We start from the raw sequence: 23657 nt of genomic DNA, 5'->3' as shown, positions 1-23657 counted from the left end.
AGAGTAATGTATCAAGGTTCGTGAAGAGAGAGCCCTCGGGCCACTATGTGCAGAAACTCAAGCTGATGTTCCTGGCCTTTTGGGGTTGGAAGAAAGCCGGAATCGGTTGAGAGCCACGTTGGCGTCAATAGCTGTGTACGGGCGACAGGTCGGTCGGTTGATGGATTGATGGCCAGGTCAAGCAAGGTAATATTGTTTGGTTGCGTTGCCGGGTAACCATGTCATTACATAAGGCGAGGTGGCTAAGAGACTCAACAGGTGTGCGACATGCAGTTGAGTGCTTTCATCCTGTCTTACCTAAGTGGAGGAGCCCATCTAGACTGAGTTTAGCGTATTCATAGGCCGAGCATGCCTGCCTTAGGTAAGACGCCTAAGGTGAGTTGGAGGTAAGGTACCTTACGTATCCGTCTCGGTAGCGAAATACCTAAGGTAGTTCCTCAGGCAGGGACGACAGGGCATTTGGGGTCCTAATGCCCACCTACCTAGGATTAGGTGCCTTCCATTTGCATCCATAAGGGAACTCCCGGTCATCAGGTGTTAGGTACCTTACCTTGCCTTGCCTCTCTTCGGGTTTCGAGCAATGGGTCACGTGCTGCAACTAGCTACGCACCCAGTACAGATACCAGATACCTACATACTGGGAAACCTAGAGCACCAAAGAAGCCAGGACAGCTCAAGGTACGAACCCGGGATAGACTTAATAAAGCATCTGCCTGAGCTATTCCCGTAAGGTAAGTACCTAAGTGCAGCATGTTGCTTGAGAGTCACCTAAAGTACCTTACCTGGGCTGTCTTCGGTGCGTCCAGTTCTGTCAAATCTGACCGCCCTGGGCGGTGTAGGTGCATCCACCTTAGCCTTTGACCTTGAGAAACCTCAGGTAAAGGTACCTTACCTAAGGCAGGTATCTCACTTACCCAGTAGGGTACATACCTTGCCTTCGCCCATGAGCTCAGGTACCTTAGGTAAGGCACATTTTCCCTGCCATCCATTCTCCGCCTTGTGCATGTTCAAGCCAATCCCCTACTGGCGACCTGGGAGCCTCCACGTCCTCACATACCTCCCAATCCAGCCAGACTCCAATTTCTTCTTCTCTTTGCGAAGCTGTCAAGCACCGCACGATAGGCGTTCCCGATCGATCAACGTCGCATCTTCTACGAACTCTCCCTCTCTCAATCCCCCTCCAATCCTCCTCCTTCTCAACCTTTGGCAAGCACGAGCTATTTCCAGGCGCCTTTCATCGATCCCCGCTCGAACATCGGTGGGCATCTAGATTGCCCTCTCGGTCGACCTGGCTCAAGTGCCAGGTCCCCTCCCCTCCTCTGCTCAGTACACCCCCATCGCATCAGCAACGATTCGGACACGACCTACGCATCCTCGCCTCAGCCCAGTCTTCTTTCTCGGCGGACTCGCATACTATTTGCGTCATTTGCTGCTCGCCACGTCCCGCCGACGGCTACATTCACAGTTTTGGAAGTGCTCGTCGTTGATGTGGGCGTAGTCGATCGCGAAATAGTTTCCTTTGGCGGCTCGATAACGGAAGCCTCCATCGAGGAAGTTGGTCTAGTCTGGTCTTGCTATAGGACGGACTGCTCCTCCTTCCAGATTCCTTCCGCTCCGATACGCAATACTCTCCCATGGTCCCACAACCAAGGTCGGGATCATTCTCTCCACATCCTTCACAGACACTGCACACAGGAGCCTGGCACTCGCCCCATCCATCGCAATCCGCTGCGTTGACTGTAGGCGCAAGTCCAAGTACGAGTAGTCCGACAGGGCCAAATTCCCTGGTCAAAATCGCCGTCGCCCAAGTTTACCTCCTCCTCGGTGCCATTAAGGAGGACAAGGACCGCGCCAAGTGGGAGACACAAGCAGAACAACTACAAAAGGTAGCCTTCCTATCCATGTCGAGCTTGCAGCCAAATTATCTCAAATTTGGTCTGGTTCTTGATCAATGCTGATACGCACACATCTCTCTTAGCTCATCAATGAACACGGAATGGAGGTCTTTGCAAAGTACTTCACGCGCCTTGTCGCTGCCCATGCCGGCCAAATCTTCCATGGACATACACGGCCAGGGACCAACGGCAATTTTCACCTTCTCATGGGCGAGATGAAGAAGATTTCTCACGACGTCAATCAAGCCAACAAGATTGCTGAGTCTATCGAAACCGGCACAGAAGACCTATTCCGCGACTTTGACATGTCGACATTCATGGAAGCTTTCAAGTTGGATGCTCTCGAAAAGACGATACTGGCGTTAGCCTTCAAAACAGGATCCAGGTCCGATCTGAAAACCAAAGGTTGGTTGTCCTACTACCGCGGGGGAATGGTTCTGACGCTGACTACTCGACTTAGCTGATGCCATCTTGTCCACGAATTTCCCGACTTTCGTGAACATTCTTGCCCGCCGCGAACTAGAAGAGCACGCAGACTTAACCGATTCCTTCATCGCTGTACTCGTCGATCGCTTCATACAGTATCAACCGCCAAATTTCAACGCCGCGTCCAAGTCTGAACTAGCCTACAAAGTTCAGGCAAGGTGGCACGGAGACCAGGCCCCGCCGCCATCTGAAGTGCTTGCCGCGCTTGATTTGGTCAGAGTGTTGGCCGACAAACCTCCCAATGCTCTGGCGACGTATATCCAAAGAACGGGCGGCGACTTCACTCGAGACGAGGAGAATTGCGTCTCATACCTGCAAAATCGGCCTCAGAATGTTCAGCTCAGTGAGGAGCAAGTGTCGATCGCCCTGACTTACAGTACCATAAGCCAGACACCCCGTTACGACCCGTCGGTTCTTGCAGCAGCCCTCCGTCGAGTTCTCCCTTCGTCATTCAGGTGGCAAGACGTGGTTTCATACTTCGATCAGCGATCGGCTCGAATTTCCTCACGACAGTTCCTCCGTCTGTACAACGCGTTGCTCCCAATCGCTGAAGAGGACCAAACATTTGACATCCAGAAGCTATGGGGTGGAAATTGGGAACATCCAGAAACCCAACTATCCTTCATTTGCGCGTTTGCCTCGCTTCAGCCGGACCAGCTTGACGCCAGTACCATTCCGGGCTTGATTCCAACGCTGACATTGGAGACCTACGCGCAATCTGCTTCCGAGGTTCAACAACGCGCAGCGTTCGCGGCCAAGCATGCTTTGGTCTCTGTCGAGGCATTATCAGCAGTGTTCCATGTTGCGCTTCACTCGGTTCACGCGTCGCAGAGCGTCGAAGCCAAGCGCCTGTTTCAGGAAGTTGTGGTGCCTAACCTAGACATCTTTGTCGTTTCCGCATTTGGTGTGCCGAAACCATGGCCAACGATGGCAGTCGATACGCTGAACTCGCTTTTCGAAAGCTTTCTCTACAAACGATCAACGGAATATGATTTCGTTCTCGACAGCTTGTGGAAGAAGGATAAGGAATGGGTGATTCAGCGGCTTATTGAGGCACATGCCATCAAACCGACTGATCTCCCCTTGATTTTTGAGCATGCGTTGAAACACAAGTGGCTCGATGAGCTTGTCTATCTGTCAAATGGCTTTGGGCTCGATCTTGCAGCGCTTGCTCACGCCGAAGGATACCTTGACTTGGTCAATTGGGCGCGACTCAACTCTGAGAGAAGCAACGAAATTGCGCGGTCTTTGCTCCAGTTTCTCCTTATCAAGGCAAACCTGGAATTGCAATTCCAGCGCCCTCCCGATGGCCAACCTTCCGTCAAATCCAGTACCACTCTTCAAGTGAGAACAGTGGCTGCTTTTCTGCAAATTCTGGAGGACTTTCTGCCTAAGACTCCCTTGCAGGATCTCATCATGGTGCAAAGATCTTGTATCACTGTCTACCCGAGATTAATCAACTATGGCGAAGGCTTCGACGACCTCATCGACGCCAACGGCAAAGATGGGAACGCTTTACCTGCCGCAGCCAATAGCAAGATGGAAGAGCATTACAAGAAGATGTACGGGGACGAAATCCAAGTCCGCAATATCGTCGAGGTCCTGGATCGATACAAACATTCTCGCGATCCGTTAGACCAAGACGTGTTCGCATGCATGATCCACGGCCTTTTCGATGAGTACGCTCATTATGTCGACTACCCCTTAGAGGCACTTGCGACGACCGCAGTGCTTTTCGGCGGCATTATCTCCCATAAGCTTATCTCAGATCTCCCGCTCAAGATTGGTCTTGGCATGATTCTTGAGGCTGTCAGGGACTATTCGCCGGAGGATTCAATGTACAAATTTGGGCTGCAGGCCTTGATGCAATTATTCTCTCGCTTCCGAGAATGGCCCGGCTTCTGTCGACAATTACTGCAGATATCAGGCCTACAAGGTACTGAGGCCTGGAAGAAAGCTGAAGACGTCGTTAGAGACCACGAGGATGAGCTTGCACGTTCGCGCAACGGCGTTATGCCTTCAGCTCATGCCAATAACGAGTCTCTTTCAAACGGCAACGTTACCGAAGGCAGACCCACGGATCGTCAACCACAGCCTTTCTCGTCTATCAACGCATCTGACCGGTCGCCTGGAATTGATTGCGAGGAGCCGTCAAGCGATACACAAGGCAAGATCCAATTCGTACTGAATAACCTTACCGAGACAACCCTTCAGACCATGTGTCAAGAGTTGCGAGAAATTTTGGAGCACCGTTATCAGCAATGGTTCGCAAGCCACCTCGTCGAGGAACGAGCCAAGATGCAGCCTAATTATCACCAAGTTTATCTTGAACTGGTCAAGCTGTTCGAGGACAAGATTTTGTGGGGAGAGGTGTTGAGAGAGACATACGTCAGCGTTGCACGTATGCTCAACTCAGAGGCCACCATGCAGAACTCGACCGAACGGTCGCACCTCAAGAATCTTGGAGGCTGGCTTGGTCTTCTTACCCTAGCACGCGACAAGCCGATCAAGCACAAGAACATTGCCTTCAAACAGCTCTTGATTGAGGCCCACGACACAAAGAGGCTCATCGTGGTCATCCCCTTCGTTTGCAAAGTCATTCTTCAGGGCGTCAACTCCACCGTGTTTCGACCCCCGAACCCATGGCTGATGGACATCATTCACTTGCTCATCGAATTGTATCACCATGCCGAGCTCAAGCTTAATCTCAAGTTTGAGATTGAAGTGTTGTGCAAAGGTCTCAATCTTGATCACAAAAGCATTGAGCCTTCTGGCGAGATTCTCAATCGTGCGACTGTCGAAGACGCCCAAGAGCTGGTTTCTCAGGACACGTTGGAGACGTTTGAGAATCTCTCTCTGAATGGGATTTCCACTGGCGTTACAGCTGGTCTCTCGCCACAGGTCATTGCTGCATCAATCCCAGATCTTGGCCCGCTTATTCACATTCCGCCCACCAATGAGATGGTGGTCACGGCTACTCGCCTGCACGAGATCGTTCGCACTGCTCTTACCCAGGCTTTGCAAGACATCATACAGCCCGTGGTGGACCGATCGGTTACTATTGCTGCCATTTCCACACAGCAGATGATTCACAAAGACTTTGCGACTGAGCCTGATGAAAACCGGGTCAGGACATCGGCCATCAGCATGGTGAAGGCGACGGCCGGAAGCTTGGCTTTGGTGACCTCTAAGGAGCCGTTGAGAGCCAACTTCACGAATTATATGAGAAACTCATCTAATGATCTGCCGCAAGGGTTACCAGAAGGCACTATCATCATGTGTGTAAACTCGAACCTTGATCTCGCATGCAACATTATCGAGAAGCAAGCCGAGGAGAGAGCCGTACCGGAGATTGAGGAGATGATCGAGCCTGAACTGGAGGCACGCCGTCGTCATCGCCTCCAGCGGCCTAATGAGCCATATGTCGATGCCTCTCTCAGTCGATGGGCATGGACTATTCCCAACCCGTTCAAGCTGTCACCAAGCATGGGCGGCCTGAACCCTGAACAAATGGCCATATACGAGGACTTTGCCCGCCAGCCTCGAACCACCACTTCGAATGCTCCATCACACGTACCCTCCGCTTCTGATGCGACCAGATCACTAGCCAACGAGGTTCTACAAGACCAATTTTCTACCGTCCCTAGCCTGGGAGCTGCGGCAGATGCGCCAGCCGTCCAACACCTCGGCTCTCAGATTCAGCAGTACGCCCCTGTTCACAATGGGGCGATGCCCAGCGCGAGACCTCAAGCATTCCAAATGGACGGCCGCGCCCTGGTTGAACGTGTCCAGAAGCTTCTCATGGAACTGCAGCGCGTGGCGACCGAAGCGCGTGAGGAACACTTCGCCGACCTCCCGAGGCCTCATCCCGTCCTAGATGTGGTCGACGCATTGGTCCAGCATATGATCAAGGCATCACAGACTTCAGACGAGTTTGCAGTGTTTGCTGCCGATCAAATAATCCAGTTGATTTTCAGCCCAATCGACGACAACTTAGCTTTGGAAAGCCTGGTCCATGTTCTGGAGACATTGCGGAAGATTTCTGGTCCCACATTGAACAACCGCGTCACTGCTCACTTCCGCCAGCAGCCTGGAGCCACCTTTCTCCAAATGCCACTCCTTGCCGCGCTGTTGCGCACCGATCTTCTCGACTGGAGAAACATTGATTTGTCCATGTCCAAAGCGCTGCAGCAAAGGAAAGATGGCTCGCTAGACTTCTTGGACCAGATGGTTGATCTGACTCTCCTCGGCAACCGGCCAATGGCGCTTTATGGCGACTTTGTTCGGACACTCGAGGCTGCTTGGTCCTGGATCCAGGATGAGCCAGATTCGGTGATCGGACAGCGCTTGAAAGCGAAGCTCTCCGGTCAGACGCAGCCGCAAACTGCGCAGCAGGAGAGCGAAGGTGCACTCCAGCAGGACCAGATGGAATATGTGTTTGACGAATGGATCCATCTTTGCAACAACCCCGACGGATCGGAGAACTCGTCCATCATGTTCGTGCAGCAAATGCAAATCAGAGGTGTTGTGAAGAGCAAGGACGACCTTTTTGTCTTCCTCAGGATCGCAACAGACATATCGGTGGACAGATTTGAACACTTCGTCCATTCGACGGGAACCTTGACGGACGCCTTCCTGGCTGTTGATGCCCTCGCAAAGATGATCAACATCTTCATCAGACTTCATGGTGAAGCACAGGCGACTCCGACGCCAAGCCGGGCTGTCTACTTGGATTCCGTTTTGGCCTTCATCACTCTCGTACTCAACCATCACCATGTGAAGCGTGCGGATCACTTCAACCAAAGGGTGTTCCATCGTCTGTTGTCGGTTCTCCTTTACGAAATCAGCTCCACTGCAGAGCAGCTCCCCGAGTCTGAGAGATCCGAGCTGTTCCTGAAATTCGCTGCTAGACTCGCAGACCTCGGGCCGAAATATCTTCCTGGCTTCGTTTTCGGCTGGCTTTCCCTCCTCCAGCATCGGGCGTTCTTGCCCACAGTCATGAAAGATCGCTCGGGGTGGGTCGCGTTTACCAAACTTCTGCAACTACTTCTGGAACACATTGGCGAACAAGTCAAAGCAATCGAGCCCTCCAATGTAGCGCGAGAAATTTATCGCGCCACCCTCAAGCTACTTGTCATTCTGCAGCACGATTACTCGGACTATTTGGCGGCACACTCACATCAGCTCATAGCTAGTGTCCCTCCTCACTGCAAGCAACTTCTTAACGCCATATTGACAGCGAACCCAGCGGCCCATCCTAAAATGCCGGATCCTTCATTCCCTGGCCTGCAGGCTGATAGAGTAGATGGTGTGAGAGACTCCCCCGAATCCCTGGACAACTCTGCGTCCATTCTTCGGGACTTGGGCTTGCTTGATGTCCTTGACCACGCGCTGCAGAACGGCCCCTCCGAAGATACACTGGCGCACATTACTCGAGCCATTGTAGAGAGCCAGCGATCCGACACCGGATTTGGGCATGTGCCTATCAATGCCAACTTGCGAGTAGTCGAGGCAGTCACTCTACATGTCGGCAACTATGCTGTCCAGCAGTCAACTCAGAAGGGCACGGATGTCTTCAACCCAGCATCGTCAGACGTGGCTACAATGTCTATCTTGCTTCACGAGCTTCCCCCTGAGGCCCGCTACTACCTCATCACCAGCATCGCAAATCAACTGCGCTTCCCCAATGCCCACACCAACTACTTCAGCCGTATCTTACTGGAAATATTTGGCCAAGACATGAATGACCCTGAGGAGACGGAGATCAGGCAACAAATCACGCGAGTGCTTTGGGAACGCCTGATCGGCTACTGGCCCCAGCCCTGGGGTCTTATGGTGACAGTTGTTGAGTTGCTCAAGAACGAGAAGTATATGTTTTTTGATCTCCCATTTGTCAAGTCAAACCCGGAGGTAAGTGAAGCAGTTTTGGCCGACTCTATCAACATTTAGCAATGACTAATGCCACGTTCTTCAACAGGTCATTGAACGCTTCCATGCCATTTTACAGCGCGCATGAGAATCTGTGTGGAAAGGTTCGGCTCCAATCTAACGGTCACGTCTTTTTATAAGACGAGGCGACGGCATGGTGTGTTCTTCGGATCAATTGCAGCACAAGACGGGTGGGGGATACAGGCGGAATGGGGGTTCACAAAAAGGAGACATGGGTGGCGATTCCTTCCCAGGGCGTTCTACATGCAAATCACGGAAAAGACCTGTAGTATTTATGCTAATGTACGATAATGAGAATTCTGGTGGTATGTTGGACATTCCGATCCTGAAGCGCCTGGCCTTCATTCCTTGTTCGTCAAAGCGGCTTCATAGCGACATGATAGAGATTCGGAACGAAATCAGGAACAGATGGTTACTTTGTGTGGCAGCCCTGGTGTCGAGGTATCGAGTAAAAGCAGACCAAATAGACGATGCCTTCGAGAGACCTATAAACATGGTCGTGGCACTTTTCATCCTCAGCCTCATCCCCTGCTCAGTCTTTTCGCTCGGGCAAAGTACTTCCATTCCTCCACTCAAGTACTTTGGCGTACGCGCGAGGGCGGATGATCACAATTTTGACAGCGACCGACCGGTGTCATCACCTACGGTCCATGTTAAAGGCAGGAAGTTTGCTTGGCTTTATCCTGAGCGAGCTGGTTGTCAGATACAGCAGAGGCTGTCCACAAAAAGTCAGAATCATGTTCCTCTTCGAGCACACAAGGCGGTCCCGGTTCATTCCCCCTTCAAGGTCTTCCCTCGCTCTTTCAGCAAGACTCATAGACGACTTTTCATGTGGGATGCCTACTTTATTCATCCCTAAAAGTTGAGGCACGGAGTGCTACACGATGAGTCCGCACAGCAGTACACACATACAAGAATACACGATTATATTGAAAGCAGGCCAGGCTTCGTGGCTTTCTTTGCGGTCGTATCCTAGCTGAATCGCCGCTTGACTTGCCAGAGCGACATACAAAACCACCAAGCAGGCCTACTCGTAGCTCTGACGCTTTTCTCATTTATCGCACTCGCCTGTCGTGGATATCATCACGGATCGTCTGCCCTCTTTACCATGTGAACCAGACTTCCGCAGCCCCCTTCCCCTGGTAGAACCTGGTAGAACCAGTATAACCGCATGAGCATCACAGCTCTTCCTCTTCCACATTCGTACTCGAGGTGGCTGGCGCATTTGTCTGTGCCGGGATACCGCGGTTCATGACATCGCTCAAACCTCCGGTGGTGTTGTTTGACTGAGCTCGGACTTGGTCTTCACCGCCAGAAATGCTCGGTCGGTGCTTCTTCAGGGGGCTTCCAATCGTTCCCTCTATCGTAGCATCGTTGCTAGCTTCCTGATTCGCGCCCCCAGAAAGATGGCCATTACCTGCAGCGCTCGTAGTGTTAATCAACGGACCACCAAACGTGCCCGAATTTGCAGATTTATTCGTGGCACTTGCGTTCTCAGAACGGTCGGGCTCGGCTGAGTGTGCTCTCTTGAGCTGTTTAATGACAAGTCAGTTACCAAGCTTAGACAGGGAGGCAGAGAAGTGACACGTACGCGAATACGGTTCACGCCATCGGCAAGTTCCCTTTGAGATCTGACATCCTCGGGAGCGAGCTTGTTATTGATGTCCTTTTCATCAATATCCTGCATCTTTCCAAGAAGTTCACTCTCGTCGTCATCGTCGTCACTGTCGTCATTGAGAGCTCCCCCAACATTACCGTTGCTCTTCTTGCGGGCTTTCCGTCGTCTGGTGGCCTCTGTATCCTGGTCTCTGAAGGCAGAAAATCCAACAGTGCCAGATGTCTTCAAAGGGCCGAGGCTAGAAAAGTCTAGCTGCCCAGACCGGCGTTTGGCAGATCCTGGCGTTGCCTGGGCTGTCTTTGAAGAAGCAATGATGCCAATCTTTTGGAGTTGCCCTGCACACTGTTAGCTTCCTAGAACGCAACAATGTTTCATCTCTTGAGAAACTGGCCGACTTACTCTCCCCACGGTAGAAGAATGTGAAAGAAGCATATGGCTTGTCGGGGCCGTCGATGCCCGTAACGGTCTGAGTACTGATAGTCTTCGGATCCAACGTCTTGGGCTTGGCAAAGCTTGTGGTGTGCTCCACATCAGCATCGACGCTGCTCTTTCCATTGCCTTGCTTTCCGGACTCCGCATCATCGTCATCGTCGTGAGCGTCGAACTGTGGAGAGTACTCTCCTTTTTTTATTTCGCCAGAAGCAAGCACACGGAACATCAGTACCTTGATCTGTCCAGTTGCCTCAGGGATCTCATCATCATCGGACAAGGAGTCAGAGTCGTCTTCGCCGAAAACAGCCTCAACAGGAGATCCGTCCTCGGCACCGTAACGCAGAGTGTCTCGGGGGCCGTTGGGACCCTCCTCAACTTGCATGCTTGTCGCTCCAGTTGTAGCCTTTTGCCTCCTACGTCGCTTCTCGAACTTTTGGCGGCGACGTTCCAGCTTCTCTGCGGCATCATGACCTTGTAGGTCCAAGCCATTCAGCCAGCGTTCCAAGCCGACTTCGCGGAATAGGAATTCGCGCTCGGCAAGACCTCCGCCTTCCGAGTCGGGAACCTGGACCCAACGACTGTTAACCCAGGTCTCTTCACCCGGCCGCAGAAGCGTGGCGACTTCCTCCTTGGATCTTCCGTCAAAGTATATGTAGGCGGCTATCGTCTCATTTTCAGAATTGGTCATGGGGATATAGGGGTTGACGACTCCGGAGAACTTCGAAGGGCCTTGAGCGGCGGTGGGGAGGCCTCCGACGAACTGGGGCTTCGGATAAGGGTTCGTCTCGGTAGACTTTGGAGTCGAGTACGGGATCGGCAAGCCGGGTGTTAGGAGTGTGATTGATATGGCGAACTTGGCAGGCTCGGGCTTGTTCGAATCGGGGTTGATGCTTGGTTGAGGCACGGGTATATAGGTGCTAATCCGTGACAGACGTGACTGCTTTTGCATACCATGCTCGGGAAGAGGGGCACCGTTGGCATGTATGCTAACAGCAATCCCTTTAAAGCAGGGCATGGTTGCGAGGCGGACTAGAGCGCGTAGAGGCGCCGCAGTCCGAGCAAGGAAGGATAATTGGCGGAGGGCACCGCGGTCGCGAGTGACAATGTTGCGATCAAAAGGTTTTTCTTGCAAACGCGGCGGACAGACAGTTGGGGTAAGTTGTGTGAGGTCAGCTGAAGGCCGTAGACTGGGTGACTTGTTCAGTCGATAGTTTCGTGAGTGGTTTGCGGGATACGCAGCGGCACACGGCGGACGAGGTGGGAATAGTGGGGGTTGCTTCCTCCTTTGGTGATTGCCGAGGGGAGCGCAAGTGCTGATTGCTCCCAAAGGCGAATTGTTGGCTCGACGATATCAAAGTCGCAGTAGCAAGTAGCAAGTGACTGCGGCGTTTTGAGGCAGCAGTTGATGCGACTATGAGGTCGAAGCTGAAGTAGAAATTGCTCTTCTTCACCGTCTCTGTATGGATCTGGTTGATGTGGATCTGGCGACCGGGGGCAATGAGACCTTGGGCGGGGAGGCCTAGGTACAAATGGTGCGCATATTGCCCCGACGACAGGGGAGAGGAGAAGCAGACGCGGGGGATCTGGGAGAGGAAATCGTCGACAGGTAGGAGATGATGAGGCTGAAAAATACCAGAGTATTGGTGGTTACTTCGTGGTGTGGTCGAAGATAGGACAAGGCTCAAGACGATGGCGGCGGCAGCTGGCGGTGTGGGAGGGCAAGGAAGCGACAAGATAGTGCCCTGGAGGGGGAAGGTTGCTTGGGTGTCCCGTGTCCGTGCTTGGATTCCCGCGACTTGCAAGTGCAGCTTCATAACAATACTGCGTACATCCGCTGGGATGAAGTGCACTGGTGCACTGTGGGGGGCAGGCACTTCCTTCCATCCATGAAGTGCCATAGGTATTCCGGGCCGCGACTTATTACGCCCACCTTACCTACCTTAATTGCTTAGGTACCTTACCTCAGGTGCCTCCCCGCCTCCCGTTAGGTAAGCGAAGGCATACAAGCATGGAAAGGCATACTCCGTACCCCAGCGAGGTCTAATACCAATCCCTCCTATCTACACCTTGCCTGTCACTATGGCCACAGAGATCGCTGCTGACAGCTGGCTGGTTTACCCATGGCTTGTACTAAAGTAAGGTAGGCTCGTAGTATATTTGCAATCCGAGGAAGTCGACGCAAGCAGCTTGGCTATGAACATTTCTTAAAGTGAATGACGAATACTCAACGGCCTTCATCATTAGTCTTTTACTTTTTCCATCCCAACGTATTATGACCTCAAGGCTCAAGGTACTCTCGCTAGATCCCAATTGCACTTCGGCGATAACACCACCACAGCAAGCACCATCAACTTTTATGCGATGACCTCCGCCGCACACTGCTGGAACCTCCCTCGCTGTAACTCGTCCCAATACCCGAGTCCCCTCTGAACCCCCTTCCGTCATCTTCTTCCTCGTCGTCGGCCTCACCACCGAACGGGAGCAGGTCGTCCACACGAGGCCCCGCGTGTTGCTCATCCTTCACTTCAGGCTCATACCGTAACGGAGCTTGATTCCCATAGGTAGGGAAGGTCCTCGGGGCATCCGACAGCTCATCAATGCCACTTCCATCCTCTCGCTTGATTTGACCCATCGACTTACTGTACGACAAGGCTCCTCCATTATTGACGCCAGAGCCTGGTGACGACCTCGAGAGCCCAGACCATGCCAACCATGCCACCGCCATGAACAGGATCTCGGATGCCCAGAATAACAGGACGGCAGCGGTCAAAGTCATCACACGATAGTTGTACATCAGCCAACGCAAGCCCCGGAGCTGAGCAGTCAGTGTAATTGAGGCAGAGTACGTCTCGATATCCTGGCCGCCCTGAAGCTCGAGGTATGCTGAGGCGGGCAAGGAGGAGCCCTTGGCCAACTCAACGCGCTCGGCCATAGGCACGCTAAGAACGCATGTTTCTGAGTCGGCGAACAAAACATGGTAGGCTAGAAAGAGTATTCGCGACGCCATCGATACCATTGGATCTTGATATGGCACCAAAGCGGGCCGCCGCGAAGACAGAAGAACTCTCTTTCCATCGAAATGGGCATAGGGCTCAGGAGCAATATGAGGCTGTATTTTTTCGCTTCCCGCCGACAAGGCGCCGACGTCCAACAGGTGGATGGCAATCATGAAATTGCCTCGTTGAGTGTTGGCAGGCGAACGGGGCATAGACAAAGTGACGGAGACATCGTACTCCTGCTGCGTCCTTAGAGCAGACGTCGGGATGGTTGCTGTTCCAAAGGGATTCGCTCCTGATCTAGAGGTAGTGTTAGCCCGCAACGTCCTCGTTGTGTTAATCTTGAAGCAGGCAGGGGGCGAAAAATACTCACCCGTACTGGAGATGGACTGGGGTCGTCACTACTTGCTCAGGTAGGTAGTCGCGGAAAAAGAGGACCGAGGCGACAGCAGCAAAGGGCAGCAGAAATAGCGACGTGCCCACGAGGAGGCTCACGTTCACAAGTGTACGCTGTGCAGTCTTGGACGTGGCCACTCGGGATGCCTTGTTCAACACCTCCTATCACCACCAGACTTAGAATCACAGAGCTTGCGAATCATCGCAATACTGGGCAGAGAGCGTACCATTATGTCCGAGAACAGATGTGGCTGTTTGCTGGGCAGCTGAGTTTGGTCAGAATGACTAGGTGAACAAGTCGTGTAGAATGATGTCGTCCGAGTTGAAGCTCGAGCTGCTCTGAGCAAAGGGATGATGATGGTGGGCAAAGTGGCTCAAGCCCCGTTGACTTGGTGTCAGGGTGTGTATCCGTAGCAGTTCAAAGACGTGTGGCGCTGGGCTGACATGCCGCTCTCCTATCCTTCGCCCTCGCCAGCTGGAATTTGCCAATTTCGATGGCTTCCACTAGGTATTGCCTCGGAAAAAAAAGAGGTATCTTGGCAAGGTGTAGAGCTGATGCACATTCATTTGGTTTGGGAGGCAAAAACGCTTCCCTTAAGTTGCATGTGACATTCCCTGCCGCATCAGCTACCCATACCCAATACCAATGCAGAGTACCTTACCTTAGGTAGCATGGGTAGTTACCTACCTTCCCTGACGAAAGGCAAGGTGACGTATCCGTAGTAAGGTAAGTGCCTTCCATGCTGCGCAGGAATACTTTGGGCAAGATATTCCCCGCGGCGATGTATCCATAGGTAAGGTACCCTACACGTGCCTACCTGGCGGAGTACAGTGTGTCCGGTACTCGGTGAAAATGCCCGTGCACAAGGCAACCTAGGAAGGAGGACGAATGCCTTATTTGTTCCTGTAGTGGTGGGCAGGAACAGCCAACGGGCATGCGATGTGCGGATAGGTACAGTGGGGTGCCACAAGTTCGTGTACACCCCACCATTGCCCAACCTCCCGCATTTCCACCACCATACTTCGACTGGCCGCAGAACTGTCAAACTTTTGATTTGTATGGCAAAACTATGGGCAAAAGAAAGCCCTGAGTTTGCTCTTTAGTATCGTGTATACCACCCTTGTGCTTGAATTACTGCCGCAAGTCGGCGCGGGATAGAGTCGATTAGACTCCGAATCTTGAGTTGTGGGATGGCTTCCCACGCCGCTCTTAATTGCACTTTGAACTCTTCTATATCTAACTCATTCCTCCTTAAAGTGAATGCTTCTGGGTATAGTCTACGCAGGTTAGACTTCATCATACGCCAGCAATGCTCAATTGGGTTCAGATCGGGCGAATAAGGAGGCCATTCGAGCCAGGAGATCCCCTGGGCCAATAGCCACTCTGTCGTACGATTTGCCGAGTGAATAGGGGCATTATCCTGGACAAAGTGCCGTGTCTCGTCTGCGTGAGGTAAATACCCTTCCTCTAGGCATTGTATATAGCTGTTTGTACTGTAGACTTGCCGTCGGGAGGCACCGTCGCGAGTGAGAAAGACCAATCCAGAGCGACCATCTTGCCATACCATTGCCCATACCATAATAGATATATTCGCCTTAACGTGGCTCACAAGATTGATGAATCTCTTGCTCCAACGGTCTTGCTGTAACCTGAACACCCACTCTGTTGGGGCAGAGGTGTTGTTCTGGCATGAAGACTCGTCAGAGAACTGGCACTAGATACTCAAGAATTAGAAAATGAATCTCCATACAAGGCCTTGCCACCAAACCACATACTGCCATCAATTCTTCTGGGTTTCGGATCCAGTTTCTTGCAAATTCGAGTCTCTTGGCCGCTGCTTCTGGTGTTATAAAGGGCCGCTTCATAGCTCTCCATTTACGGTAGCTTCCCTTCTTGAGAACACGCTTAACAGTGCGGAGACTAGCTCTGCCTTGCCACTCAGCAGCGAGCTCATGGTACGGTTGCCGGTAGTTGATTCGAACAGATCTGACTAGAGCCCTTTTCTCCGTATTAGAAAGATTCTCTGGCCTTCCTTTCCGGGGCAGCGACTGAAAGCCGTTGCCTTCAGTGTATCGATGAACCGTCTTCTGCACCGTCGAATGTGGCAGGCCGAAGAGCACCGCGACCTCGCGGTAGCTTTTACCAGCCATAACAAACGCGGTAATCGCTACTCGCTGGACTTCTGTGAGTTCATAGTTAGCTCTGTGACTCCCTATTATTCCAGAGCAAAAAGCATGTATTTTGGCCTCCATTTGCTAAAGTTGTGGTATGTGGAAGAAAAAGAGGTGTTGGGGAGAAAACGCGTCGGAACGCGTGGTGGTGGGGTGTACACGAACTTGTGGCACCCCACTGTAGGTATAATAAGTAATGATTCAGTGCAGTCGGAAGTATCACAGTGAGTACCTCACCTACTTACCTGCTGTGCCTCCGGGTGAGGCCAGTGTTCGTTCATTCACATCATTTGACGCGACCCTTGCCATTTCATACTATCTTAATCCATCTACCGCTGCCTGGACCCTTTCTCTTTAACGCTTCCGATACAAGCAAAGCTCGAGGAAGCAACCCGTGAAACCATAGTCCTGGCCGGTTTCGATATGGCCTCACAACAGGATCTTCAAGAATTGCTGAGGGTCATCACCTCTAGGAAGGGAGTATCGGTGATGGCTGCAATGGGCCAGGTCAAAGCACTGCAGACAGTGGAGCTTCGGAGGTGTGTTGATCGAGTGCGTGGTTCTGCTTTTGATTCCGCCAGTCTCACGAGCATATGAATAGCATTCAGCAAATAAGCGACGCTTCGCTCGACCTGATAGAGCGTGGCCTTGGCGACTCAAAGACGGCCAAGGCCCTGCAGACAGCATGCAAGACTCACCTGAAGAGGGCAAGCACTAAAAGATCCGGGCATCATCTTACTTCTCCAAGTGAGAAGCGTCCCAAGGTCCATCACCCCAGCGACGACTCCGAGGGCCCAGCCCAACATCTAGAGGACACGGAGGGTGCCCTAAGTCTTTCCGTTGTTATGGACGAGAAGGAGATCGCCGGGGCGTCCATATACACCAATCGGGCGCCGTTGATGTTGGCCTTCGTGTTGGAACTTCTCAGACACACAATGCCAACGCAGCCTATGTCGAGTCGTCTCAGTCTAGCCCAGGCTGTTGTCAGCGCCAACTCAAAATCAAAGGCCATTAGCATTGGACTGGCCAAGACCGGGAACGAAGACGGCTCGTGGGGCGAAGGACAGCCAAAGGTCAACATCATGGGCAGAGCTATAGCTGTTCTCAAGAGAGGCGACTTCGATTTGCAAGGCAGTGGTTTGGCGGCTCCAGAATCTTCAAAATACGCAACAGATGATGGTCTGCAAGGCGGGAAGCCGTCAGAGTCATCAAAGCAACACCATGGCAGCGCTGCTTTCACAGAAACCCCGTGGTCTGCCAGCCGCCAGGTCACTTTCAAATCGTCCACCTTTGTTGCGCGGGTGGCAAATGTCGAGGACAGCACTCAGGCGTCAGGTCTCGTTCGTTCACTCCTACTATCTGAGCCACAACTACAAACGGCCACACATAACGCCTGGGCCTATCGAGTGAAGAGGCAAGGGCAAGGCGGCGGGCAAACCCAGGGATCGGGAGAGGTACGCGAGGCAAGTGAAGATGACGGCGAAACTGGTTGCGGCGAATTCATACAACGACTCATCAGGGAGGCTGGCATTGTCGATGTGATCGTAGTGCTGACCAGGTGGTTCGGAGGGGAGATGCTAGGTCCAGATCGCTGGAGACTGATGCGCAACGTCGTCACAGAGGCGCTTTCCCAGAGGCTACGACTCACACAGATCCACGGGGGATGTGACGATGTGGCCGTTTGGGCACTGGATCTTCAGAACACGAACAATGGATCCGGTAGCCGCAGGGCCAGCGAAACAAGTCGTAACGTCGTCGGAGTTCCGATACATCGTCCGGAACCAGCTCGGGCGTACCTACTCAAAAGTTTTGCTACCGGCCAATCTGAAGATGTTCCCATAGGCGATAGTTCCGGCGGGAATGCTTCCAAAGCCAAACAAAGGAAGATGAGCAAGTTGGAGGATGAAGCCGAGAGAATACGCAACCTAGGTCGCCTCCTCGGAGCTCTCAGGCTGCTATTCGATAGCTGGAGCAACCTTGGACCTCGTGAAATGGATCGCAAGGCATTCTCGTGGTATGCATCTATGAGACCAGAGGTACAGCCAGGGGTTGCAGGATGGGGCGCGAAAGGTTGGCTGAAGCTACATACGATACTTCAGCTACGTCGAGCTGACACCGAAAGTACGAAGAAATAAATCATCAAACCGGTAACATGCCGAGGCCTTCGGCAACCCAAAGCAATCACATTCGTTGTCACTATTGCAGGCCAACATTGGGTAGAATATATATTCGTTGTGCGATACCTAGCAGTGCCGCATATTTCCTACACGTACGGCTGCCCATATTTCAGCATCAACCGCGTTTTTGCCGAGGCTCTATTGATACTCATTCCTTCACGGAACTCCCATGGCATCGGGGAGTAGAGTTGAAAGACATGACCCGGCGGATGGTAGGTGCGGGACACGGCCCACACATTTAATTACTAGCTACAGGGTAAGGTAGGTAAGGTGGTGCACCTCTACGGATTCGGATATCTTATCAATAATCCCAGACCTGACCATAGCTTACTAGCGGGTCATTAAACGCTCCGGCTGTGCACACATACACACACACACATCGCCAGGCAAGGTCAGTATTTCCGCAATCTACTGCAGTATATTCGTAGATGTGGCATGGTGATACCTCGGGCAGCTGCGCCATGATCTAACACTACCGCAACTGGTTCCCGAAATCACCACCGCACACCTTGATACCGGCCCTGGCAGCGATTCCGAGTCATGCTACACCTTACAGTCGGCGCGAGCGCCCCTCGCCGGGCTGCCTGTAGCTTTCTGACAATATCTCGACGACTGGCTTCCAATCGACCTGCGGGCCATGGTCCAAGAGCTCCACGGCCGTTAGTCTCACCGCTCCCTGCCCAACACACATTGCTAATTATCTCTCAGCTACGCCTCTCGTCGTACCAATCAACTTCCTTCGAGTCCCCCCGCTCCAAATACTCTCGAAACAGCTGATGCCATCTTCAAGGCTAGGAAGATACCTTTGCTTGCCTCCGGGGTGGTAGCTCTGGGTCTCGGGATATATATCAGCCTTTTAGCATCCTCGTTCTATTCTTCGAGCTGCCACAAGGACTCAGAGCCGGCGCTAGATGCGATTCCGACAGGGCGACCCAATGTCTTCACCAAGGAATCGGCCAAGAAATTTGACCAAAGTCTCGAGGGCTCAGAGTGGTTGATGGGCATCACTTCTCTGCGGAAAAAGCTTGCTGTAGAGGCTTACGGACATGTGCTTGAAGTCGCCATGGGCACCGGCCGTAACCTTCCCTTTTACGACTGGAGTCATGTTCTCAGCTCTCCATCGAACTCAGCAGTCCAGGCACTTGCACCGCCAAAGCCCAACGCACAAGTATCCAAGACCGACGTGGTACCGATTATCTCTTATACGGGAGTCGACATTTCTGGTGAAATGCTTGGCGTCGCTGTCGAAAAGCTCGCAGAAACTGTGCCAGAGTTTTCTGGCATCGACCCTATAACCGAGAAGCAGACTGCGCCGTCTCCTGATGAGTGGAGTAATATCTCTTACCTCTCAGGTAGACTACGAATGTTCCGGTCAGACATTCACAAATATATTCCTCCTCCCCCTCAGCAACCTTGTCCGCAGGCTAAGTACGACTTTGTCTGTTCAACGTTTTCTCTGTGTAGTGTCCGCGACCCAGAACAAATGGTTCGGGATTTGGCCAGTAAAGTCAAGCCGAACACAGGCAAGATCGTCCTCGTTGAGCATGGTAGAGGATGGTGGGGATTTGTCAACGGGTTACTTGACAAGTCTGCAGCTTCCCATTTCCAGAGTGAGATTATTTCTTCCTTGGGGACTATCAGCACGAACTAACTCACCCACTCTTTCAGAATACGGATGCTGGTGGAATCGAGACATTGCTGAAATCGTCGAGAACGCCGCAAAGTCTACACCGGGACTTCAAGTCACAAAGGTCGATCGCCCGTACTTTACACAGCTTGGGACGACCTTGTGGATCGAGTTGAAAGTCTCGGATTCAAATGTGTCTTAGACGCGACACCTGGTCTTTCATCTACTCGCAACCGAAGAGTCATGATACACTCGCTGCAGTCCCAAGGTGGTCCGCAAGTTGGCGTCAACAGCTGACATTGGGGATTTGTACAGAAGGGGAGGTTTGTTTATTTCATTTCAATCATACCCGGCCAAATTTTGAGCTTTTTCCTCCCGGCCTAGATTCCCAAACACCAAGCCTGCGCAGACGTCCTTGGGACCAGCTGCCGTTACAACTGCTAATACAAAAAAAAGACATCCGCCCATTCCCTGATCGTACTCCCAAACGAAATCAACTTCACGCTGTTATCGTATGCCGTGGTTCCACTTTCGTTTTCGTCATCGTCCAGCAACGCCTGCCAAGTATCAAATCTCCCGAAAAGGAGTCCAGTCGATTTTAGGGTCGACAGATCAAGCCGCACCTGGCATTGGGTTGCCCCCAAAATCTTCAGTCGACACTTGATACGGTGAGATGGGACGTGGAGCAGGCCTTAGCTTCACGTAACATATCACGGCCGTTAACAAGAGTCCAGCAAACAGTCAAGCTCGTCAAGTTCAATGGTTTCAGGGCTATGATCCCATTCTAGGAGACCCCCCAGCTTGAACCAGCTGTCGCCGTCAGTTTCCTTTCTGGCGCTCGTCGGGACGGTTGCCTTAAAGGCTGGGCTCGTGATGAATTGATGCATGGATGCCAATCCGCTGTTCACGGCCACACTGTTTTTCTCGTCGAACATGCCATCATCCCGTACCGGTTCATAGGCATTGGCAGACTGTTCGCCATTGCCTGTCAAAGACATTTCGCGAGCGAGCTTGCGTTTCTGCAGACCGTCGGCCGTCTGGGTAAACTCTCGTTCATCCTTCTCCAGAGGGGGGGAGGCGCTGCGATGGCTTCTCGTGTACCGAAAACTGCTTGGTAGTGACCCAACGGGCGTAGTAGGCATGGCAAGGTCTTCGTCACCATCATCAAATTCAGGAGAGGAAAGATCGACCTCAGGGGACGGACTTAGATCCCGCCGGCGAAGATCGATGTCGTCACCATCGTCGGATCCAGATGCGATGCTAGATAGAGACGGAGAAATGACGGCGCGCTGAGCGAAGGCTGGTGAATCTGGAAAGGGCTGTCTTGGGCGCGTTGTGAGAAAGAAATATGTCCGGCGCGGGTGTATCTTCTCGAGTTCCTTAGCCATCGGGCAAGGTGTCCGGCCGCTCCAACAGGACCGCTTCAGGTAGGCGGAGAGGCGGGAGGAAACAATGGCGCAGGGATTTGCGGAGCTACGAATCTGTTAGAAAGTCGGTGACTACTGAGAATGGAGCTGCAGGGCTTACTTCTTGACAATTGGAATCTGCTGCGAAAGCACAGTTGCCAGCTCTCGCACCAGATGAGGTCGGTTACAGGTGGCCTGTAATTGGGCAATGGTAGCTTCTACAATCTCGTCGTTGATTCCCTCGATTTTCGTGTGAGTGGCAAATTCGGAGTCGCTGTGGGCTTCTTGCATCTCGACATTACTTATTGTCGGAGACGGCGGTGGCGTATGATCGAAAACAGCGTCCCCGGGACGCTTTTGTGATGTCTCCCCATGCGAGCGTTTTTGTCTCTTGTTCGGGCGCGCTACTGTTGTCGATGTAATCGTTACGCGGTTCCCCCCATTCTCGGAATTGCTTCGACTCGGGGCGGCGGTGGCCGAACTGCGACTTGAATGGCTCCCTGGAACGTGGATGCCCAGCGAAGGCAGAGACAAGGATTTGCGGCGAGTGTTGTATGGCATCTTAGCGACGACTGAACTTTTCCGGAAGAGATGGGATGTACGGATGGATATGGAAGGCGATTGTTATTTGGACAAGGTCATCCAGGAGATAGAGACGAGGTCACTTATGGCGATGGGAGAGAAGAGGTATTGGTAACATGCGTCCTCGTTTGTTATGGGGGGTGGTGGATGGGATTTGCACGCTGGGCAACGACAGAATACTGGGACGAGGGAAAGCTCGCACCCTTTTTTTTTTTTCATCCTTTTTTTTTTTCCTGGCTAGTCTCCACCTTTCCGCACGAAGGCCCCCCTGACCACATATGCAAGGGGTCCGATGAGGTGTGGAAAAGGCGAGTGCCCCACCCTGGCGTGCCGAGACTAAGGTAACCTTGCGTACGTACTGTGGAGCGCGGCTGGGTACCGTTCCTATACGTCAGAGGTACCTCTCCGTACCGCCCGTTCAAAAATATTTTAAACTGGGGACGGGTTTGGAATAACGCTCCCCGATATGTGATGTCCTACCATCCGTGAGATCGAATTACAGAAAGGCTGATTGGACAGTCCGTACGACACAGTTGGCACAGGACCGACCGGCTGGTGAGCACGTGAGCCGAAACATGCGGCACCAAACCCGAGTAGGAAACCTAGTGTTACGGCCAGCTAGTCGTAGGGGTAGTTTGCAGAAGTTGAGGCTGCGGAACTGGTAACAGTAATCGTAGTCGTGGAATAGTTCAAGGAAACTATGTCTGTCAATCGTAAGGGTAGGTAAGGCTTCGGTGATCAATCGTAGTCTTGTCAAGGTAGTAGCTGAAAGCGGATATTAATCCTGATATGAAGTTAATTGCTGAAGAAGCTATGGGAAGTCTGTCCTAGAGCCCGGCTCGAGTCCATCCTATATACAAGTCCTGATCCTGAACATATCCTTTGTTGCCTGATCACCATGTTCGTTGGTGATCACTAAGTGGATACTGGTGAGCGCTCACTTTGGTTGTTGATGATGATGATGATGTATTTAACGTCTGGTAACAAAAGGACGTGCCGGGCGCTATGCCGACATGGTCTATACTAATCTAAACTATATTACAGGCTACCGTCTTCACCTAACGTTCCTGTTCAATGACTCGGGCAAATTTCGGAAAAGAAATTGGTCTCCTCTATCCATTCGCATAGAAGAGAGGCTCCCTTAGCAGAACCTAACAAGAAATCAATGCTTGCTTTGGCCATACGTTGGCGGAGGTAGCGCGGTGTAGCCTTGCGTCCACGCTTGCAGAAGTAGAAATGGACTGGTGTCTTGGGTTTCCCACAGCTGCAGTTGAGCAACGCATCTTGATGAGCGAATCTCTGGTGGTATGCTGCAAAGTCTCCATGATGGGATCTTGCTGCGTATAGCCTTCCTAGTAAGTGCCGAGGGAGGCGGAGTTCGGGCGGCTTGGGGTGAAGAATTATCTCGAGGTCGGCATATTGCCGAGGGCATTGGGACCGCTCACTTTGGGTGATCACTGTGATCACCTTATCCTGTGCTCACTTTCCTTATCGTCACGTGACTTGTTCCATAGTTCTTCCGTTCCATGAGGAGTCACCTGAGTTCCCGGATTCTCTGCGTATATCAGGTAGATAGCCGCCGCAGGCCTGTGGGGCGGGCCCCCTGGCCTTGTTATGCATGTTGGGTTGTAACACCTAGCCTCTGAGACGCTACATTTATACGTCTATTATAATACTAAAAGGCGTTTAAATACGAAGATGACGTAGCTAGGTAATCGTAAATAGGTTATAGTTATTTAAGCTATTAGTTCGTTAGGCTATAGTATTCCGCCGTATATTATCGTCGTAGGCTAATATTACCTCTCTACTTAGTATATAGAAACAAGTCTCCTATGTAACTAGGTCATTATAACGTTTGAAAACGAATAGATAATAAATGAAAGAGGCCTAGATTAGCTCTAGCACTTTAATCGGTATATAA

At 52.2% G+C, this 23657-nt stretch overlaps 6 protein-coding genes across 6 annotated transcripts; 3 read left to right on the top strand and 3 right to left on the bottom strand.

Annotated features, from left to right (window-relative positions):
• Positions 1–1634: 1634 nt before the first annotated feature.
• Positions 1635–8397, top strand: BDP81DRAFT_449228 (CCR4-Not complex component; the record flags this gene model as incomplete). The annotated part of the gene is made up of 4 exons (XM_060592379.1): positions 1635–1886; positions 1979–2300; positions 2356–8291; positions 8359–8397. 4 exons carry the CDS (start codon positions 1635–1637, stop codon positions 8395–8397), a joined length of 6549 nt encoding a protein of 2182 aa, XP_060445750.1.
• A 1111-nt stretch (positions 8398–9508) lies between these two features.
• BDP81DRAFT_318841 (uncharacterized protein) lies at positions 9509–11395 on the bottom strand (the record flags this gene model as incomplete). Its single annotated transcript, XM_060584393.1, has 3 exons — positions 9509–9862; positions 9922–10283; positions 10348–11395. 3 exons carry the CDS (start codon positions 11393–11395, stop codon positions 9509–9511), a joined length of 1764 nt encoding a protein of 587 aa, XP_060445749.1.
• A 1083-nt stretch (positions 11396–12478) lies between these two features.
• BDP81DRAFT_426789 (putative adipose-regulatory protein-domain-containing protein) lies at positions 12479–14502 on the bottom strand. Its single transcript, XM_060590312.1, has 3 exons — positions 14000–14502; positions 13750–13934; positions 12479–13676 (listed from the first exon to the last, which is right to left on the bottom strand). The coding sequence occupies exons 1-3, from the start codon at positions 14000–14002 to the stop codon at positions 12728–12730; spliced, it is 1137 nt and encodes a 378-aa protein (XP_060445748.1). The 5' UTR covers positions 14003–14502; the 3' UTR covers positions 12479–12727.
• A 1918-nt stretch (positions 14503–16420) lies between these two features.
• On the top strand, positions 16421–18530 carry BDP81DRAFT_219153 (uncharacterized protein). The gene is made up of 2 exons (XM_060582769.1): positions 16421–18382; positions 18436–18530. The coding sequence occupies exon 1, from the start codon at positions 16538–16540 to the stop codon at positions 18077–18079; it is 1542 nt and encodes a 513-aa protein (XP_060445747.1). The 5' UTR covers positions 16421–16537; the 3' UTR covers positions 18080–18382; positions 18436–18530.
• Position 18531: 1 nt separating this feature from the next.
• On the top strand, positions 18532–20209 carry BDP81DRAFT_219154 (uncharacterized protein). The gene is made up of 3 exons (XM_060582770.1): positions 18532–18780; positions 18830–19731; positions 19790–20209. The coding sequence occupies exons 1-3, from the start codon at positions 18662–18664 to the stop codon at positions 19948–19950; spliced, it is 1182 nt and encodes a 393-aa protein (XP_060445746.1). The 5' UTR covers positions 18532–18661; the 3' UTR covers positions 19951–20209.
• Positions 20210–20467: 258 nt separating this feature from the next.
• BDP81DRAFT_449224 (uncharacterized protein) lies at positions 20468–21715 on the bottom strand (the record flags this gene model as incomplete). The annotated part of the gene is made up of 2 exons (XM_060592378.1): positions 20468–21221; positions 21276–21715. The coding sequence occupies 2 exons, from the start codon at positions 21713–21715 to the stop codon at positions 20468–20470; spliced, it is 1194 nt and encodes a 397-aa protein (XP_060445745.1).
• Between the last annotated feature and the right edge of the window lie 1942 nt (positions 21716–23657).

This window comes from Colletotrichum phormii (genome assembly GCF_030913505.1).
Source record: "Colletotrichum phormii strain CBS 102054 chromosome Unknown BDP81scaffold_9, whole genome shotgun sequence".
In the NCBI taxonomy this organism is placed as follows: domain Eukaryota; kingdom Fungi; phylum Ascomycota; class Sordariomycetes; order Glomerellales; family Glomerellaceae; genus Colletotrichum; species Colletotrichum phormii.
The sequence above is the reverse complement of the archived record's forward strand: the minus strand, read 5'-3'. Positions and strand labels throughout refer to the sequence as shown.

What these genes read in the sequence shown, in the direction of transcription:
- BDP81DRAFT_426789 (XM_060590312.1), bottom strand. An exon ending in CCAGTCCATCTCCAGTACGG is followed by an intron (nt 13,677 to 13,749) that starts GTGAGTATTTTT and finishes CACTACCTCTAG; the next exon opens with ATCAGGAGCGAATCCCTTTG.
- BDP81DRAFT_219153 (XM_060582769.1), top strand. Translation starts at nt 16,538, where the DNA reads ATGAATAGCATTCAGCAAATAAGCGACGCTTCGCTCGACCTGATAGAG.
- BDP81DRAFT_219154 (XM_060582770.1), top strand. Translation starts at nt 18,662, where the DNA reads ATGCTACACCTTACAGTCGGCGCGAGCGCCCCTCGCCGGGCTGCCTGT. An exon ending in GGTCCAAGAGCTCCACGGCC is followed by an intron (nt 18,781 to 18,829) that starts GTTAGTCTCACC and finishes ATTATCTCTCAG; the next exon opens with CTACGCCTCTCGTCGTACCA. An exon ending in TGCAGCTTCCCATTTCCAGA is followed by an intron (nt 19,732 to 19,789) that starts GTGAGATTATTT and finishes CCACTCTTTCAG; the next exon opens with AATACGGATGCTGGTGGAAT.